Genomic DNA, 21,824 nt, shown 5'->3' with positions numbered 1-21,824 from the left:
ATAATAGTCTCATTCCCTGTAAAAAACAATAAAAGGATCAGTCTCATGATTAATTTTAATCTTCCTCAGATTCTATGTATGTATTGTTTCTTACGGTATCTATTTTTCAATTAGGGCTTCATTCTGTGTTTGTTTCTGTCAAAATTAGATTGAGATCTGTTTGACTTCACCTCAAAATAATGAACCCAGTTACTCTCCTGGGAACTAAAAATACTTTCTTTAAAAAAAAAAAAGATGGGATGCACAACACATTTATATTCAAATGGCTTTGGTTCATGTCTTGTTTGTTTATCAGGCAACAAAAGGCCAAGCTGTGGGACGGGTTTATAGTGTGATAACTGTCCTCTTTGTGATAAAACAGAATTGTACGCCAGTGTTTTTACCCTGGGGAAAGAAAAGAGACAAATGTCCCACATTTGGTGGCTTTATTTGCACTTTTTGTTTTTAATCACTTACATTGATTTGCTGAGAATTAAAAAATAAAGCTACAGTTAACATTTTTAAGTGGGGGTTTGTTTTCAAAGGATGTGAGTGTACTTTTATTTCTCATTAAAAAAATTAAGATGTTTATAGGACACAGTGTAGCAAATAAATATAATCCCATTATTGCAACCTTAACTTTTTTTTTATTAGAAATTTTTGCTTTTTTCTATCCCTAAAATAACTTGAAACAAAAAAAACTTCAACAACGTCATTATTTATTTCTAGTTAAATCAAAATTTGCTTTTGATTTTTGATTCAGTTTATTTTTTCTATATATTTAATCAAATAAAAATGGCAGGAACAAAATAAATACTTCCCCTATTTAATAAGGGACAGTATTTTTGTTCTTAGAGTGTGCAGTTCAGAAAGCCTACATGTTTTGTCAGAAATAATGTGAATAATGTTCATTCGAGTTTCATTAAACCGACGCTGACCAGACGCTGTTTACCTGATCTGTGTTTTTATATCACTCTAGTGGCTTTTGCTTTAACCAGCTCTGCTCACCACCCCCAGGCTTACCTCTTAATCTCTAATGATGATTAATGTGGACTCTGTGCTTATTGGCAGTGTCGTGTTATTGGCATACTGACAGGACTGTTAAAATGAATAACTATGCGAGTGTGCAAATGTATGTGTTAGTATTAGTGTGTGTGTGTTAGCGATTAAATTATTGATTTGTGTGAGTGATCCATGAAGAAAATGGATTTGTGGAGAATGGTGTTAAACAACACTCAAATTATATTTTGCCTCAGATTTTTTTCTATTAAAACCCCCATTCATGCAACAAACATCAAATTATTATTTTTTTGTAAGTTTGATAATCACTCCTCACTGGACGGAGAAATCGAAGCAATGGTTTTTTGTCCAGTGTCTGTGTGCGTCAGTCTGAACGTTGTATCTCGCGATATTGCGCAAGATGGCGCATAATGTTATTTTCAAGGTTTGACCAAAACAATACCACGTCCTTATTTATTTATTTTACCACTTCCTTATTACTTCTAACCTACAAAGCTCTCAACAACCTAGCTCCATCTTATATTAGAGACCTTATTGTTCCATATTTTCCTAACAGAGCACTTCGGTCTCAGACTGCAGGCTTACTCACGGTTCCTAGAGTTTCCAAAAGCAGAATGGGAGGAAGATCTTTCAGTTATCAGGCTCCTCTCTTGTGGAACCAACTTCCAGTTTCTGTTCATGAGGCTGACACATCGTCCAGTTTTAAGACTGGGTTTAAGACTTTCCTTTTTTATAAATCCTATAGTTAGGGTTTGTTTGTAATGCTGCTATAGGACAAACTGACCTCATTTTCTTAAATAAATTGCTAAAATGTAATATTTTCATTTGATACTATTTCTATCTTATTTTGTGAATCTTGACCTGCCATTGTGTATCTGTTCCTACCATACCCAGCCGGTCGAAGCAGATGGCCGCGTGTCCTGAGCCTGGTTCTGCTGAAGGTTTCTTCCTCATGAGGGAGGTTTTCCTTTCCACTGTCGCCTTCATGCTTGCTCAAGATGAGAGTTCTGCATGGAGTTAAATTTAAAGCAGTCTGCTCCTCAGATAAATAGTGTTAAATTATTATTTGTATAAATGAATGTTTCTGTTCAGTGTCCTGAGTCGACTTCTTTTGTGACTTGGTGCATAATAAATAAATAATACAAATAAATTGAATTGAATTGAATTATTTCTCAACAAAAGATGATTTTTGTCTAAATTTCTGGCCTAAAAGATGGCGGGCGATATGTGTTCAGTAAATGCTGGGCTTTTCATTGTGTTTTGTGTTTGTGTGCAGGACATGGTTCGTCGGGGGGAGATTCTTGATGACATCATAGAGGATGAATTCTACCTTCGCCGTCTGGACGCTGGACTGTTTGTTCTTCAGCTGCTCTGCTATATTATGGTGGAGATCAGCAACTCGGGGGTCTCACAGGTACACACACACACACACACACACACACTGACCCTGGTTTCCTAAATGAGTTTTCTCGCCAATCAATTATCGTTACAAACAAGCTATATAAGCAGTCAGGCATCAGATGCTGCTGTGCCCAACTGGCTGTCTCACTTCAGCACTGATGTGGCTTTAATTGGGCTCAGAATGCTGCTTTTGTTTTTTCTTAGTGGATAAGGCAATGCTTAATACCAACATTTTGTTTATCAAGCTATGGGCAATTTGTTTTTTTAAAGAGCAATAAAAACTGTGAAGGTCTATAATTCCTTTTTATTAAACCATTCATTTGTTTGATATTGATTATTCCTCTGTGTTTATTAGTTCTATTGATCTGTTTATGTGCATTAATAAAGTAGAACTAAAATAAGAGTTTTCACATTACACATTCATTTAATGTTTTCATTTTAAGAAAATGTCAACATTAAACATATTGTTTGCTAAACTCTTTTATACCAACAGAAAAGATGGTTAATACATCTTAAAATTAAAGTCTTGTCTCTGGACGCTCTGGAGTCTGATTGAAGTTAAAATGGAATATGCCATTTTGAAACTAAAAACTGAACATTTAGATAAGTGGAGAACACAGACGATGTACACGCATATTTATACATTTAAAATATTGCTTAATTTATTTATTTGTTTTTACTTCTAGCTTTATCAGAGGGTTCACCAAATTCTTAATGTAAGAGGAGGCTCGGTCAAAATAGTGCGCCACATCATGAGAGGTGAGTAAACTTTTTATTTATCATTTTTCTAAGGACCATTTCCAAAATAAAACTCAATCTGAAATTAACCCTGAACTTCTAAACTGAATTACGTGGTGTACTGAGGGTTTAAATAATATACTACACAATTCAAGGTCAGGGTTCTTTGTCATTTGCATCACATGTGGTACATGAGGTGGAACGGAACTGTGTGCACAGGGTCCCAGTTACATCCAACAATAGTAAAATTATGAATTGTAAAAGAAAACGGTAATAAGATCTATGATATGAACTAAGAAATATGCTAAACACTTAATAGTGTAAAAACAGTACTCCAAACAGCAGCACGAACATGAGTCTGTGTGAGCAGATGAGTATGAATGAACAAAGCAGCATGAAATAAATCAGCAGCATGGATAATCAGCAGCACATATCAACAATCAAAGTGGCGATTACAGTGTTTGTTTTTTTTGTTTTTTTTCATTGATAATCCTGATTAGGGATTACAGTTTAAAATAAAGCAAGATGTTTTTAAAAAAAAGTATCATAAACAAATGTAAATACCTTACCACTAATACAGTGGTGCTTGAAAGTCTGATAATCCTTTAGAATTTTCTATATTTCTGCATAAATATGACCTAAAACATCATCGGAGTTTCACACAAGTCCTAAAAGTAGATAAAGAGAAATTAAATTAGACAAACGAGACAACAGTATTCCATCCATCCATCCATTGTCTTTACCTGCTTCTTCCATTTTGAGTCATGGGGGTCGCCGGTGCCCATGTCCAGCAATCACTGTGTGAGGGGCGGGGTACACCCTGGACAGGTCTCTAGTCCATCACAGGGCCACATAGACAAACGAGACAAACAACCATTCACTCTCTCACTCACACCTAGGGACAATTTTAGAGTTACCAATCAGCCTAACATGCATGTTTTTGGTCTGTGGGAGGAAACCGGAGCACCCGGAGAAAACCCACGCATGCACGGAGAGAACATGCAAACTCCACCCAGAAAGACCCCCGGACTGGGATTTGAACCAGGGACCTGCTCGCTGAGAGGCAGCAGCTCTACCAGTTGCGCCACCGTGCTGCCCGACAACAGTACTATACTTGATCATTTATTTATTTGATTTTTATTAATACGCAAAATAATATACAATGTATGAGTCAATGATGAATGAGGGGAGTGCAGAGGTTCGAGAAGGTCACTGGTTCAACCCCCAAAACCAAAAACGTCAACATGTGGGTGGAAAATATGAAGCACCCCCACCTGTCTCCACCATCATTTGCCCCACTCTGGGCCCTTGAGCAAGGCCCTTAACCCCCACCATCTGCTCCCCCGAGTACCCTAAATGGCAGCTCTCTGCTCCACACAGAGGGCTGTGGTAGCTCGGTGGTCTGTCTCTGTGTCAGAAAGGGCATCTGGCATAAAAATAATAGCCAAGTATTTACGTGAGTTAGTTCTCTGTGGCGACACCTGAAGAAAGGAGCAGCCGAAAGAAGAAGAAGAATACATGTTAGTGCTTTTTTTTAATCACATGAAACTAATTGTTTTAATAAATATTTCAGGAAATTCCTTTTATTTTGTGTCCCTGTCACAGTAACTGAGGTTAATTATTATCAAAGAACTACATTTGTTGGTGGTATGGATTATAGATTCTTCATTTTCAAGGGTAATATTGATCAACGTGGATGGCGGATGCCAGTATCCTGACAATAAACCTGAGCTCACTGATTTTTTCTTTATAATCCTTAAAAAGAACAACTGATGGCAGAAACTGACACTGAGGAAATCCAGTGTTTTTTTTGTGAGGGGCGTGTGATAGTTGTATTAAAAAAATGCGCTACATGGCACTACCTGACAACAATGTGGCATGTCACTACGAGGTGCAAATTGAGAAAGTTGCAATGCATTAGTCAAATTTGCCCAATTTCACAAGACTTCAAATATTTGATCATCACTGTAAATGTGTAGGTGTTGTTTTATGCTCCTATCTGTGAACCATGGAGCTGTACTGGATGAAATGGAAACTTTCTAAATGCGTGGTGGTCGATTAAACACGCACAGACAGGCACTGGTGTTTACCATTTCAAAAAGCAGCGTTCTTGATGAAAAGCAACATGAAAGACACACACGGTCCTCATTTACTGATTTTCACTCAATCTTAAAGCTTTTACATGTTCTGTTTGCCCCTTAGCGGTACAATTTCAGCTTAACGTTGGCCTGCAGCCCAATGTTAAGCTTTTCACTTATTAAAAAGGATTTTCCCTCCATGCTGGGACAGTTCTTTAAAAATAAGTTATCCACGGGGTTTTCAGTTCTTCAGATGGCAGGATTGCCTGGAGAGTCGTGTTTATGTGTTTGGTGCCAGCAGCAGAACATCTGGTGTGCTCTGCTTGTGGCTGAGTCATACTACAGTTAGCAGAAGCGCCTGAATCGAGGAAACAGTGATGATCTGTGAGACAGCTGCTCATGCTTTGTTTGTGTGCAAGTCACACCAACAACTTGGCAGGCAATAAACATCTTACCTAGTCAAAGTGTTTTGTGTTGGGAGTCTCACTCTTACATGCACAGAAAGGTAAATAAGATTGATTATTGAAAAGATAAAAATCACTTTTATTTGGTCCGTGTTGTTTTTAAATGTAGAAAATATTGAAAACAAGCCTTTACAGAACAGTGAATTGCCTTGAACATGAAATTCTTCTTGATACTTGTCAAACTTTCACCAACTTTCAAATGCAAGCTGCTGGATAATATAATAAATACAAATAAATTGTATGTTGCAGTGCACTTTCCATATGAGAGCAATTTACGATTTTTCTTTTTTTTAAATTCCAATGTTTATGATGTAACCACATTTTTCAAGGTTCAAGGTTCTTTATTGTCATTCGTATCACATGTGGTACATGAGGTGGAATGAAATTGTGTACTCAAGGTCCCAGTTACGCCACAAAATAGCAGAAATATAAAGTATAGAAAGAAACTGTTTATAAGGATCTAAGATATATGCTAAACAAACATGAAATGATACGCTAAAAGATCTAAGATAATATGTAAAACAGTACGGTGTATTAAACAGCAGCCCGAACAGAAGTCTGTAGAGAGCAGATGGGTATGAAAACAGCAGCATATAGGCATGAGATCAGCAGCATGGATAATCAGCAGCACCGATAAGTCACATATCACAAGTTAGTGGCATTACAGTGATTTTTTTTTTCCTTAGTGATTATCCTGGTTAGAGATTCATGAGTCTAACAGCTTCAGGGTAGAAGCTGTTCCTCAGTCTAGTGGTTCTACACTTAATGCTCCGCAAACTCCTGCATGAGGGGAGTGGGGCAAAAAGTGTGTGTGCGCTGGGTGAGTGGGGTCCTTCATGATGCAGGTGGCCCTCTTCCTTGATCTAAGGGTGTAGATGTCTGTGATGGTGGGGAGGCTGACTCCAACAGTCTTCTGTGCAGCCTTCACCACTCTCTGCTAAGCTTTTCTTTCTGCAGCTGTGCAGCCTCCATGCCACATGTTGATGCTGGAGCACAGGATGCTCTTCACTGTACACATGTTTTTTTCAGTGTCTTAATATGGTGGATGAATACAATTTCAAGGAGAAAATTACTAGATTTGCCCCCTCCCTGCTGCTCATGTTACAAATAAAGCAGCTGACTGCTGACAGTCTGACAATAAACCACACCCACCCCAATGTAGGTAATCATCAAAACACCTAATTTTACACTGCTACTGTAAGATAATATAACTCAAAATCTTACATTCTGATCACTATCATTACAAAAATAAACCAAATATCACACCTATACCTTTATCATTTTAAATGAATCTCAGTGTATCTCCTATGAACTCAAAACTGTACAGTTACATTTGTGAACCATTATAAACTTTATTTAGGCTCCAACACATACAGTATATATATATATATATATATATATATATATATATATGTATATATATATATGTATATATGTATATATGTATATATATATATGTATATATATTTCTGAAAAGTCCCTGTAACGTGGCTGGTAAAAAAAAAAAAAAAACAGTAGCCTATTTGGAAGACATTGAACGCTACGTTCATTTTCCTCCTGCACAAGCGTGTGCTGTCCTACAGACTTGAGCAAAAGTTGCTCTGCACATTCAGGGGAATCCCACCTCCCTGTTCTCTTCTCCCATCCCTGTTTCATCAGCTTCCTCTCCCCGTTTAATTTTTCCACTGTGTCTTGTTCAATATTTTCATTGATCAGATCTTTTTTGTTTTTTACCTTTATTTATACAGGTAGTCCCTTTGAGTCACGAGGATCCACCTCCCAAGAGAGATGTATATTGGGCAGCTATGTGAGCGCCCAGGTGTGACGTAGCTAAATGTTTTGACGCTCGTTAGCATGTCCCAAAAAAAATCCCTAAATTAGTTGCAGCGTTGTATAAGCCACGGTGTTCAAACCTTGTGAGAAAAAGAAGTGGCTTATAGTCCAGAAATTAGGGTACAGTGGTCCCTCGTTTATCGCGGGTGTTTAGGACCACGTCCGCCTGCGATAAGTTAAGAACCGGCAAGTAGGGATAGAGTAGTCCAAATTCAATTCAAGTTCGGTAAACTTTGTCATGACGTGCCAGGATGTAATCACACTCATCACCTGTTACTCCCAATCTCCCTCCTTAAATTAACTATTTAAATTTAAATACTATAATCAACAATCCATGCAGCATGGATTATTTATTTAAAATGTTACAGTATCTAAATTGTAGAGAAGAGAAGTGCAGCAGGACATCAAGGGGATGTCACACAGCTTCAGCTCTGCAGCACGGAGCAGAAATGTACTTCTTGATCAGTTTCACTGAAACAACTGAACATAGAAGTTATAAGATAATTAAAAATAACTTTTTAACACTTTTTTATAATTTGTGATTAAGACGATTTTACAATGTAACATACTTTGAACTTTAAGTTGGAAGATAAAAGTCGATCGGTGCATCTGGACAACAAAAGGTTAACCCTTCACAAACCCGATGCTGCAGGAGAAATGTGTGTGCGTGGCAGAGACGATCAGCTGATCAGCTGCAGGAGGGAGCTTTCTCTTGCACTTGTGGGCTGCACACATGGTGCAAAATCATTTAAAATAAATTATTTTAAATAAACAACCCATGGCTCATCCATCAATCAGCCAATTGTGTCATGTCCAATCTTACTTTGAAAAACCGCAATATAGCGAATCCGCGATAAACGAACCGCGAAGTAGCGAGGGACTACTGTACTTCTAGTTTATCATATATTTTCTGTAAGAAGCTCTGTTTGTTATTAATTTATGTTCTGCTTATCAAAACATATCCTGTCCTGCCATTTTTGTTCTTGTTTGGCTTTTGGAAAGGTGTGTTATTTTTATCCTTGTGCAACATCCATCCTTCCTGTTTCGTTGTCGGATAAAGCTTGGGGACGAGGTTCCGATCACACGCCCTCTGGCCCTCGTGGCATGTAGCGCTGTAGAGAGTCATTCGTCACACTTGTCAGCGAGTGTGGCGATTCTCCAGTCCTCCGTTTGTGTGTGTGTGTGTGTGTGTGCGTGCGCACATGTGGGAACTCGCTGTGGCAGAATGCCATGTTTGTTTTTATCTGCACATTTGCAAACACTTGTCTTGTTCACACTTTTTTCTTTCTAACCAGATTGTTTTAATTATTGGTTCTTATTGTTTTCTAGTGTAATAGCTACATGTGTTTACACCAAGACTTGATGACCAATTTATCGAATCAGTATGTAAATAGTTGACAACATTTTACTACTGCCAGTTGAACAAAAACAGATCTGTGATGCCAGTAGATGTCTAGAGGTACACTGGTACACCACTAATGGATAGCCTTCGATTTGTTTACCTTCTTGAACTCTTGCAACCGGGATGTAAATACTTGCGAGCCACAGACTCTTGTATCAAAGCAGTTGCATCAGAGAAAGCACAACCTGCCCTGCTTTGTTTTTAGGTAAATGCGACTCATTTTAAGGGTTTAATTTTTTATTTAAGTAGAACTGTATTTTTAATTTGCTTCAGGAAAAAAAGCAAGCATCTATTCAGTTCAATTTAGTTTATTTATGTAATGCCAAGTCACAACAGAAGCCGTCTCAGGGCACTGAATAGAATCATTCACACACATAAAAAGACGATTAGTAAAAGTTCTCTGTCTAAGGAAGTCAGCAGATGTTGAATTTTCACTTTATCACAGTCTCCCATCCTGAGCAAGCACAAAGGCAACAGTGGAAAGGAAAAACTCCCTTTTAACAGGAAGTAACCTTCAGCAGAACCAGGCTCAGGACAAGCGGCCATCTGCTTCGACCGGTTGGGTTCGAGACAGGAAGGACAAACGGACAAACACAGAATGACAGGTCCAAAACACTAATTAGTTAGAAATAATTACAAATACAAACTATTCATTTGTAACTGCCAGTATTCATTTGAGGAAAGGTGGTCAATTTGTCCTCCAGTAGTCTAAGCCTATAGCAGCATAACTAGGGGATAGCCTAGGAAACCAAGCCAACCCTAACTATAGGATTTATCAAAAAGGAAACACTTAAGCCCAGTCTTAAAACTAGACAATGTGTCAGCCTTACAGACAGAAACTGGAAGTTGGTTCCACAAGAGAGGAGCCTGAGAACTGAAAGCTCTACCTCACATTCTACATTTGGAAACTCTACAAACCACAAGTAAGCCTGCAGTCTGAGAGCAAAGTGCTCTGTTAGGACAATGTGGAACAAGAAGATATGTAATATAAGATGGAGCTAGGTTGTTGAGAGCTTTGTAGGTTAGAAGTAAGATTTTGAATTATATTCTGAATTTGACAGGGAGCCAATGGAGAGAAGCTGATCTCGCCTATAAACTCTCGTTAAAACTCTGGCTGCAGCATTTTGGATCAACTGAAGACTTTTTAAAGAAGTATTTAGACACCCAGATAATAAACCATTGCAATAGTCCAGCTACATCCACATCCCTATTTCCAGGTCTAACTATGCTGAGGGTAAATAATTGGAAAAAAAAAAAAAAAAGAAAAGAACAGGTCAAAATCTACTTGTCTTCATTTTTATAAATATGTGGACGGCTGCCATGGTGTATGTAAAGCAGGCTTAGACGGGTTCGATGTGAGTGGAAATAGCTAACAAAAAGTATGCACAAATGTGCACAAAAATGGACCGATCGCCCTGTTTATCGGTCACTTTGGTGCAGTGCTCACCTGGTCAACTTGAGATTGCAGGAAAAGGTTAGGCACGAACAGAGCGCACCACTCATCTTTACCGTTAACGCTTCATCTCACTGAAGAACAGGTGGTCCTGTAAGAAGGAAGCCTCTGGATCACTGACACTGTGAGACGAAGCATTTAGAAGATTTGAAGGATTTCTGTCACAAGATACTAAAAATATTAATTATATGTGGGTTTGCTTATTCGCAGTTATCACCATTCAAAGGAAATATATTTTGTAGCTCAGGGAGACTAACAATGGTTTTTAAATTTATGTCAAATGTACTTTCTGGTTTATCTCTTCAGCTGTGTGCACCGACAATCATTTACTATAAGGATGATCTTTGTTAGTGAGAAACGTGTTGGTACAGCAGCAGCCAAGCAGAGACTGAAAACTTGGCTGTTACTGAGCAAGAGGAGATGCAATATAACAACTCCCCTCACTTCACGCATCATTCTGACCTGCAGGGCGTTTGTAGTTTGCACTCAGCTAAAAGTGTCAGAAACTGTTGCTAAAAAAGTATTGTGTCTCGGTGAGTAACAGAATTGTTCTTCAGAGAGTTTAAAAGAAGTTCAACCCTTTTTCACTCCACATATCTGGTCTTTTTGATAAAGTTTGAGTGTAGATTAAAAAAAAAAGGTTGTGATAACTCTACAGGGTGGTGGAAGTATTATGGTTTGATCCTATTCTGCATTATCTTGTCCAAGAAGGCTTACTGTCAACTACTGACCATTTCATTTATCAGAATATTCAAAACAGGAATGTCAGGACTTCTGTTGCTGTACTGTTTCTTTAATAATTTGTTCTTGCACAAAAACAATAGGTTTTATCATTTTATCACACAAGCTGTCAAATTAGAACCCAATTTATGAGTTAAGATGGTGTCTTCTTAGTGTTTGCACAAGATTATTAATGAGTACAAAGTACACAAGTGAAATCATTATCTGAAAGTGTAAGACTTTTTTTTTTCTCCAGGATACTAACTCTTGTTATTGGTGGCCTAATTTACAAACTGTTCTCAACAGATTTGGATTCTAAGCATATTAGTAGAGACAAAAATAATTTGACAGGATTCTTATGCAGTCTTGAAAAGTATGGAATTTGATTTGAGTGTTTTCCATATCTGGAAAAAAAAATGGGGAAAATGAAATGGAGTTTGGACAAACGAGTATAATACTTTGTGCATTTTTAAAAACGATTAAATTCAAATGTTCTCAAAATTGCTCAAACAAGTCTAATAATTTTTTACATTCATTGCAAATAAGATACGAACGCAGTCCTTATGATGTCCACTTTAGGTTCATTTATCACATCAGACATTAAATTGAAGGTTTTATCCTCTGGTTGTTAATAAATCCACAATCAAGCGGTTCAACTCCTGTGACGATGAGCGTTCACAAATAAAGCTGACATTGTTGAACTATAGTAGGAATATTGTTCAGCTCAGTGGCGTTGACATGGAGAGCTACACAAACACGTTTGACATCTCCCTTCAGCCACAGCTCAGATGTGTAACAGAAGCAGGTTGACTTCAGCTTCCCATGCTGCCTTGGTCCTTGTATAATGTCTCCCTGCGATGGGAAGAAGACTTCTTTGCTCAGTTTGGTAGTATTTTACGAAATGAGTTTTTGTTTTTTAATTTTTGATTGAGGACCTTTCAACACATGCAGAATCACACAGGTTGCGCAAGAGGACAGGTCACCGGTGATTACATTAGTTGCTTTTTAAGGCATGACAAGATTTTCATTTCAGTCTTTTTTACCAAGACAAAATGAAAAACCCCAAGATACTACAGTAGTTCCAGTGCTAATATTGTTGAGCTGAGCTCCAAGCCCCACCCCCCTCTGGCTGAATGTACGTCTGGGTTCCCAGCTAGGGGACAGCAGACTGTTGGCTCCAGGTGGAGATGATTTGATGATCAGAGAAGTTAGAAGGTGTTCACTCACAGGGCAGCAAGAAGCAAACCATGTGGGAGAGAAGTGCTGGGAGAATTTTAACTTGGGAAAAGATACTACAGGACTTGGTTCAAGAGAAAAAGAAAAAAAATGGAGGAAGAAGGAGCCGGTGAGCTTTCAATTATATTGTCTTTGGATCTGTAGACATGTCAAGACATATATTTACATTCAGGTTAAACTATAATGTTTTAAAGTCATGTGATTTAAAGTTCAAGTTGCAAATGGTATATATTAAAGTGCAGTGCAAAATATGTATTTTTCAGAGAGAGTCAGAGTTTGTCATTCCACCACATGTGGTGGAATGAAATTGTGTACACAGGGTCCCAGTTACATCCAACAATAAAATGTAAAAAGAAAAACAGTAATAAGATCTAAGATATGAACTAAGGAAAACGTTAACTAAAAATACGCAATGCACTAAACAGCCTCAGGGTAGAAGCTGTTCCTCAGTCTAGTGGTTCTACACTTAATGCTCCTCAACCTCCTTCCTGAGGGGAGCGGGGCAAAAAGTGTGTGTGCTGGGTGAGTGGGGTCCTTCATGATGCAGGTGGCTCTCTTCCTACATCTGGAGGTGTAGGTGTCTGTGATGGTGGGGAGGCCGACTCCATCAGACTTCTGTGCAGCCTTCACCACTCTCTGCAGAGCGTTTCTTTCTGCAGCTGTGCAGCCTCCATGTCACACATCGATGCTGGAGTATTTTAAATAGTGTAGAAGCTAAAAGTAATTTGTTACATGTGATTTTGTGTGTTTAAGGGAGCTGTTCAATTGAATGTGGGCGTCTTAAATATGGAAGTGTTTACTGAGTTTCAAGGGTAAATTTTAGTTGCTTAGAAAGGATTTAATTTTGGAGTTATGTTGATATAACTGCTTATTGGGTTACATTTTCTTGAACTTTTTTCTTGTTTGTATACTTGTTTTTTTTACGTGTTTTGGCCTTGACAACTTTCAAAATAAAATAGAGAAAAGAAAGAATTGATTCTTGGGTCATTGAGTTGAGTCCAGTCCTAAATCTTCTGAAGCAAACGACCCTTTCACGTCAGGGGAAACTGCAGATTAAAACCCAAAAAAAGTGAAAACCACTTGACAGATGTGTTAAATAATGTATAACTGTATGACTCTGTGTGCGAGTCAGAAATTGTGAGTTTTCAGTCACAATTTAAGTTTAAAAAAGGATGGCATTTCAAAATGGGAAAAAAAAAGTAGGAACCCTGTTTTTATTTGTCAACTAAGGAGTATTTAAGAGTTTGTATATTAGAGATGTTTAGCATCACACATTGATTTGAGACCCCTAAGGCCCATGTTTGCCCTTGAGTCATTGCACTCACCAGTTTTCTGCTTGATGTCTTCATACGTACAAGAACCTTGTTTCTATTGATTAACACACGGCAGCGTTATTGGTGCCAACTCCCCTTCGTGCGGCTTCAGGCTTGTATAACAGTGTTTTAAATGACTCATGGTGTTCCATGTGCCTCTGTAATCACACTGAAAGTCCTACAGGATCTCTCCACCCTTGGCTGCAGCTGCAGAAACAGCTCCTGGAAATGATTCTCCTTGTATTCATGGCAGATCAGTCCCAGTCACTGACCTGAGTAATGGCAATGCTCAGTACTGTATTGTCCTCTATCGTGTTGCCGTGGTGACAGGAGAAGAGGGTATCGACATGCCAAAGAAAAGCCTCTGCACTAAGTTGAAGAGTCACAGCATCTCTGACCTTTCTGTCTGTGCAGCTCACTGCAGAGCCATTCCAAGACTCGGAGATGGAGAAATGTGTTCTCAAAGACGTACCGGTGGTGAAAGAGGCAGTTTCTTTTCATGTTTTTCTTGAATATAATACACAGTGTCCCTTAAACTGATTTTCTCAGCTAGCTTTAAAATATAGCAGGTCCCCCCCCCACCCCCCCTTTTTTTTTTTTAGCTCTGAAGTATTCTTTGCTTCTGGGATCAAATCCAAATTATTTTTGCTGCCGTTCAAGCCTTCTATCTCTCTGCTGCAGTCCAAACCTACATCCCTGTACCTTAACTTTTCTTCTTCCATATTCATAACTTTGCTTCCAGCCCTGCTGCTTGTTGTAATATAATTCTCCTCAGAATACACAATTGTAGAGTGACCTGCATTCTCCAGAGTGTCTATAGTCCTTGTGTTTCTTCTGACCCGACCTGCACTGAAAACTTAAGAAACCTCTCACGTATAGAAGCTGTTCAGCTTCCCATGATGCAGCTCTGCCTGCACGGGTTGTTGCTTCTGACGAAAAACTTTTTTTTTTTTAAGCAGATAAGTATTTTAAAGTTGGGATTAAAATGATTGTAGTTAATATGAAACTACTTTCAACTCGACACTCCGAATATAGCATCTTGTGTTTTTGTTCATATCTGTGTGAGAATTGTTTTCTGATTGTTCTACTGATTCAGCTATAGATGAGTACATGACCGCACACAAAGAAAGGCAGATGTTCTTGTCTCCGTTAGCCGCGAGCTGTGGACAAAACATTTACAGTTCCTTTAGGCCTGATTCTGATTGGATTGTGCTGAATGCAGGTTTGAAGTCCCTCGATGCCTGTGCATGTTTGGTAGTCTGAACGTAATTCATTCTGAGCCAAGACCTCCTGCTTAACTGACATGACACCACACAAGCAGAGGGGGAAGTATCAGGGTAAAAATAAATAACTCAAAAATAGGATAATTTAAAGGTTGATCAAAGATAAATAGTCATCCTTGGTAATATTTAGTCATTTTCTCTGCTTGCTCTCGACGAGGATGGATGCTTTTCCCTCCTGCTCCTGCCCTCTCTCCTCTGCTTTGCTCTTTGTCTTATGATTCATATCAGAACCTCTCACTACACATCCGCTGAATTGTATATTATGGATCTGGTCTCTCAGCACAATTGATACAAATTTCTCAATGAGAAGACAGAGCGAAGGAGAGCCCTCATGCCCTGAAAGGACCCCCCATCTCTCCCCTCCTGAGGACATCTGTAGATCTGTGTCAGAGTTGAGCCGGCTGATAGACACTGCCATCTTATCAGGACTATGGAACTGTCTGGCAGTCCACAGAAAACTCACTGCCCTCGTCGGCCTCCTTGACCTACTCATGCATAAATGAATTATGACGTCATTATGTCTGCTGTTTATGTGTAGAATGTGGATTACAGGACGTTGTATGAGTGCGTTTAAAGTTTGTTCTGATTGTTTTAAGACCCGCTGGGATCACTGTATGCTGTAACGTGCTGTCAGAGGTCTGAGCAGCATTATGTCACGTTATATTCACCCCGTTAAACTCCGTTCACAGCTCACACTCACATTTTAAATTGTCTACATTTAATAGACTGCAGGTGTGATTGTTCTGGTGTTTTGTAGACATTTAATCCACACTTTGGTAAATCAAGATTTCCATACTGCTCTGGGAGTGTTTGACCTGTTTTATTTGAATTATAGCAATTTGTTTTAAAAGCATTTTTTGTTATTTATTTTTGTAATTGTGAGAATCTAACCATCAAGATGCCTTCATATTAACTTTAATTGTTTTTTATATATATAAAAAGAGGTAATTCAGTTAAAAAGGCAGTTGCATTCAAAACTGTATCAATAAGACTAAATTAGCTCAACCCTATGTGACAAAACAATACTATTCCTAAAGTAAATGTGATTCCTGCTCTCGTACTTATCAAGTATTTGAGCACAATATCTCTAGTTCTTTCCTCATTCCTTTTTATCTCATTATTTGTCATTTTTATTCTTATAGTGTAAAAATGCCCTCCCCTACCTCATAAACAAAAAAGCAAAACATTTGCATCCAAGCCTTGTACTCCGAAACCCTGCTGGCTTTAGTCAAGAAAGCCTCCTTTTATCTTTTTTCTCTGCAGTGTTTCTCAGAGAAAAACAGACTCTCTTTTTTCTATCTTTCTGTCTCAACATCCCTGGGTTTAATGTGTAATCCCTCCTTCAGAGGCAGAGCGGATGCACGGATTCCACCGGGGCTGTGGCAGCTGCAACTTCCTCTTTCTGCACATTAGACTCACAAATCGACCGTCGAACAGTCTCAAAGGCCTTGTGTGGAAGGCAGGAACACAGAACGAAGGAAACAGTTGAATTTTCAGAAACACGCAGTGAAGTCCTGAAAAACAAGGACCTGAGACATATCTACATATATATATATATATTATGACTTCAAGATGTTTAAGGTATTTTTAAGGTACAGTTTTATATAAAAAAAAGGTTCAATACATTTTCAAAAAAGACACTTTTTAACAGCAGTGTTCTAGTAATTAAAGTATCTCTAGTAACATAAACATGAGCATCATAACAAATATAAAACCAATGCTATTTGCCAGGACAATAATGTTTTTAGTTTATTTTAGAGAGATAAAAAAAAAAGATACATCCAAAACCACAATCATAACAGATTAACAACTAATTTAAAAAGATGCATGTTTTTTTTCTGAAACGTTACGAGAAGAAACGTTTTTAAATCGGGGAGCATCGTGAACATTTCATGTCCTGATGCTGCTCAATAATCCAGGTAGAAAAATCGTCAGGTCATCTGGACGGATTCTTCTTTGTTCAAATGTTTTGTCTTTTATCCCAAAGACTTCTTCAGTCTGAGACCCTGCAAGAAACTCACTCCCACACGCTGCAGAAGCCTCCCTGTATTGTTTGTTATGGTGGATGATTAGCTATAGCATCTATGGTGTTTTGAGTTGAAGTGATATTTCAGGCTCAAACTACTCCTGTGCTAAGGCAGTTCAGTGTTGCAGTGCTTACAGATAACTTCTTCCCAGCCTGCCGTCGGGAAAAGTTTAAAAATAATAATGCCCATGTAAAAGTCTGGCACCTTTCTCCATGTTTCTGTCCTCGCCTCTCAGTTTCTGATGGGATTCATGGGAGCGCTGCACGGCAGCAGCCCGACAAAACAAAGGTTCTCATTGGTTGAGACGCGAGATGATGACCATCTATAGCCAGTAGTGATCAACATCCCGCCCCCCTGGACCAATGGGTGTGTCTGTGTGTGTCTGTGTGTTCACAGCCACTGAGCAACCAACTTAAAAATTAAGAATAAACAGAGTTAACGCCTTACCAAAAAAATTGTCTGTGTTAATCATTGGCTGCGTTAACACGATAATACTTTAATGTTTAATGCATGTTGTTTATCTCGGGATTTAGTTGGTTATAATTATTTTAGCAAAACACATATGTAGCTGTTTTTGTCCGACCTTAAAAATAATGTTACTACTACACAAATCTTTAGTCAAATATTTAACATCGAATAAGTCACAGACATTTGTTAATTTTATTTTGCACGTTCAGTAGGCCGTGGCAGCTCTTCAGCTGGGCCGGCTCTAATAAAAGTGCATCCAACTTTTTCTGCTTTCATTCATTCAAGCTCGTTTCATTTATCGTCTTTATAATCTCTGTTTGAGCGATTTCAAGCAGCCAAACATCAACATTTCAAAGGTATTTGGAGGAACAGAAGCTCCCGACACATTATTTCTGCCTGAAATTGTAAAAAAAAACAAAAACATTTTCTTTATTTTTATGCACCAAAATCTGAACTCGGGGTTTGTTTGAATCATTAAACTTTAAACGTTTCCACTTCTCCTCGGTTTGTCATGAGGCCCGTTCTTAGAAGACGTTCTGTTTTAAGAGTCAAAGAGCCATGCCTGAGCTGTCAAACCCACTAATCCTCGGGTTTTTCTTTGTCTTTCTCAGAGTACATCGAGAGCATCGGAGATGGAAAGAGCGAAGAGTTCAAAGAGGCTGAGCGGAAGAGGATCATGGATCTCGTTGACAACTTCTAATCTCATTTTTTTTATTACTTCTTTCCCTCATGCTCACAAAAAATCGCCTTCAAACAAAAAAACTTTTCAAATGTAAGCCCGTTAAGACCCGGCACAAATACATTTGGACTTGTTGCATAAATACGCTGACTTGTAGTGACTTGCAAAAGTATTCATCCTCCTTGTAGTCTTTATATTTTGTTGCCTAACAACCTGGAATTTAAACAGATTAAAAGCGATAACTTTTCAAAAAAATACTCCAGATTTATGAAATGACACGAGAAAAACTGTTTGAAATATTTCAATAAACTATAAAATTGAAACATGGTGTGTGCAAATGTATTCAGCCGCTCTGCTTAACTTAAGCAGCCACGTGACTGTTTAAATAAGATTCATCTGTGAACAACCTAAGTGTCAGAGGATGCTCACGTGTTGTAACAACAGAATCAACACCACTTCCACTTTAAGTAAGATCTACCACCGAACACGAGACAACATGAAGAACAGGAACTCTGAACACTCAGCGGTAAATTTGTGAAGTACAAGTCAAGATTGGTTTAAAATAAAATGCTTCATCAAATTCATTATTTGAACATGGGTAGGTGATGCCACCACAGCAAACCTGCTAAGATAGGGTCATCTACCAAAACTCAGAGGAGCGTAAGGAGGGTGTTATTCAGAGAAACGTCCACGAGGTCAAATATAACCCTGATGAAGAAGAAAGAAGATGCTGTGGTCAGATGAGACCAAATTCAAACATTTATCATTAAGAAGAAAAGACGAATCTACCACCTCAGTGAAGAATGGTGGTGGCAGCATCATGGTGCGGGGATGTTTTTCATCAACGGGGACAGCGTGCTCAGAATTTAAGAAAAGCTGATTGGGCTAAATTATAAAAATTATTTAGGAGCAGTTTGATCATGAAAGGATAAAACCTCCAGTGGTCAGATGGACCCAGATCACGGAGACGGACCTGAAGAGATCTGATGCTGGAACTGCTGGAGCTAAATGTGGCACAGGACTGAAGTTTTGGCGGCTGATTTTATTTGCACACACCACTTTTCATATTTTGAGTATTTCAAGCAGGTTTTGTTCAACATTTACCTTCGTTCATTTGAATTATTGATTTTAATCAAACAAAATCCAATTAAGTTGGATATTAGGATGAAAACTTTTACAGCCCGCTGTATATATTGAATCAGATTTTTTTTTTTTTACTTTAATTATAAAGAGTTGAGAACAAAAAAACGGATAAATGGATCATTTGAAGCTTTAATTAGGATGTTTTGGTCACATGGGTAAGAGTTTGTGGTCGAGACTTTGAGGAGTGGGCTGTAGCTGCCAGAACACTAGATCAACATGAAAAGTATGACAGGGTGAGGTTCTGAGTCCTGCAGTGATCTGAAAACGATCCTCCCTTTTCCCTCCCATGTACCCCACTTTATTGGTGGCTTTTTTTTTTTGCTGTAAATTATTTTCTAATAAAACATTTAATACTAGGCTCCTGCTCTAGTTTCATTAACGTCACGGTTCGCAGAGGGAGACATGCGCAGCATCCTGATGGAGCTCGTTACACTCGTACACTCAATTGCCGCTGCACAGACGAAGACGGCGGCTCGTATTAACAGTCTTCCTCGCAGCGTGAGGATCCTCGCTGAAAGGCAGCGCAGCTCGTCTGAAGCCACCCACGGACGGATCCCAGCAGCCTCCCCGAGCTCTCAGCCCTCTGCTGTTCCTCTTTGTGATGCGGCTCACACCAGTGTGGAGGTGTGTTCCAGTACGTGTACACGAGCAAATCCACTGTTATTCTCCCCCATCTTCAGCACCAGACTCATTGTGTCTGCTGGCTTAAGCTCAGCAGCTCCAGAAAAAAAAAACACCTTCCAATTACTTTTGCATTTTAAATCAGTGCAAGCCTAACGATGCTGATGTTTTGCATGAACGTGACCCACTTAAACATCCTTTACCGTCTATTTTTATAAACCTTGACATGGTTTTGACGGCGCAGCAGTGTCAGATAAATTGCAGAGAACAATTTGCTAAAAATATATATTGCATGATTTGTTTTTATCTGACTACAACCAGCTTCATCATGGTAAGACTCTTCCCCTGCTGTCACAAATAAGCAGCCTTTGGTGCAGCACTCAATCTGATACTTGACTTTCTAACCTCGCACTGCGGGGAAAAGGCTCATTACTAAAATTGGAAAGCATCATCTAGAAGCTGCTGCTGTTTTTCTTGGCAACGCTGCGTCTCATGATAGTTGTTTTTAAGGTATTCGAAAGCACCGTGCAGTATTTGACTTTTACAGATTTACATTATGTGTCTGTGGGCAACTGATTTGGTTTTGTACTTTTTTACGAACAGGTTTTAATGATAAAATGAACAGTTCAGAAGTTTAAACACACAAGAAGGTGTGGATTATCGCTATTCATAGACCAGTTCGTCTCCATTTAAATGATTTAACTGTTCAGAAATGCATTTGACGTTTAAAACACAAACTGGTTTAAAAACTGACGTAAATAGACTCACTCTGGTGCATAAAACATTTTGTCAGAGCAGCTTTGTGGCATGCTGGCAATAATTAGAGATCCAATGAGCTTTGAAAATACATTCCCTTATTTTTTTGTTTTGATGGAGGTGAAGAACACCGGAAGGAGCTGGTGACGGAGAAGCCAGGAGTAGAATTGTGTGAATGCTACGTCAGCAATCACATTTTCCTTTTCGTATTTTTTTTTGTTGTTGTTAATTTTGTGATCAAAATACTTCGACAAACCTCCTAAATTAGCTTTTTATATATCAAAACATTCATCTAGTGTGCTAACACATTTAATATTGGCAACTTATGCTTTTCAAAATATGTAACTACCGGTATTTGCAGACATTCAATGAAAAAGTGTCTGTACAGCACTTTGGTTGGCTTTGTAGCTGTTTTAAGTGCTTTATAAATAAAGTGGTATGGTATGGTAAAAACACTCAAATTTGTAGTTCTTTTAAAAAAAGATTGTCCTCTGAAACCTGTTTCCACAGACTTGCTATATTTCTGTCCCCTTTTAGCTACTGTCTTGCTCATTTTAGCTTGTACCTGTGGTTCTGCTAATTGTAGTTTTTTAGCTATGGTTTTGCTCATTTCAGCTGTTGACAACAATTCTGATACATTTGACCTTTAGCTGATTTTTGCTTCTGTTTGCATGTTTTCTATTTGACACTCCGTTTAAAATTTCATTCTTCATCAAATGTTAGTGATTTGATTCAAAACTCTGAATGTATGCTTCTCCATCCATCCATTGACCCACTTCTTCCTGGTTGGTCACAGGGTCACTGGTGTCCATATCCAGCTATCACTGTGCAAGAGGCGGGGGACACCCTGGACAGGCCTCCAGTCCATCACAAGGACACATAGAGACAATATGTGGGAGGAAACCAGAGTACCTGGAGAAAACCCACACATGCAGAGAGAGAACATGCAAACTCCACCCAGAAAGATCCCGGGCCAGGATTTGAACCGACAGCCTTCTCGCTGAGTGGCAACAGCTCTACAAACTGTGTCACCGTGCCGTCATTTATGCTTCTCATTTTTGTTATTTATGAATCACTGAATGACCCCAGATTGTTTTTGGTTAAAGATACTGACATTTCTTCTTTAGTACAGAATAACAGGGATGGATCAGAGGAATTTGGTACAAATCCTTCTCTTTGGAGGGGAAAAAATAAACTGAAAACTTTCCAG

General features: G+C 38.6%; 2 protein-coding genes across 2 annotated transcripts in view; both read left to right on the top strand.

The window, feature by feature from the left end:
* Positions 1–19,291, top strand: part of ctnnbl1 (catenin, beta like 1) — a 76,381-nt gene extending 57,090 nt beyond the window's left edge. The window contains exons 14-16 of the mRNA XM_037684378.1: positions 2,276–2,413; positions 3,087–3,159; positions 18,027–19,291. Of these exons, the coding sequence (XP_037540306.1) occupies positions 2,276–2,413; positions 3,087–3,159; positions 18,027–18,115 (300 nt within the window). The 3' untranslated portion in view covers positions 18,116–19,291. The remainder of the gene's footprint in view (positions 1–2,275; positions 2,414–3,086; positions 3,160–18,026) is intronic.
* Positions 19,292–19,639: 348 nt separating this feature from the next.
* Positions 19,640–21,824, top strand: part of LOC119417327 (V-set and transmembrane domain-containing protein 2A) — a 72,437-nt gene continuing 70,252 nt past the window's right edge. The window contains exon 1 of the mRNA XM_037684535.1: positions 19,640–19,871. Coding sequence (XP_037540463.1) covers positions 19,640–19,871 — 232 coding nt within the window. The remainder of the gene's footprint in view (positions 19,872–21,824) is intronic.

Source organism: Nematolebias whitei, chromosome 11 (assembly GCF_014905685.2).
Source record: "Nematolebias whitei isolate Nwh7 chromosome 11, NemWhi1, whole genome shotgun sequence".
Lineage (NCBI taxonomy): Eukaryota > Metazoa > Chordata > Actinopteri > Cyprinodontiformes > Rivulidae > Nematolebias > Nematolebias whitei.
This window is presented reverse-complemented; position numbering and strand designations above follow the sequence as displayed.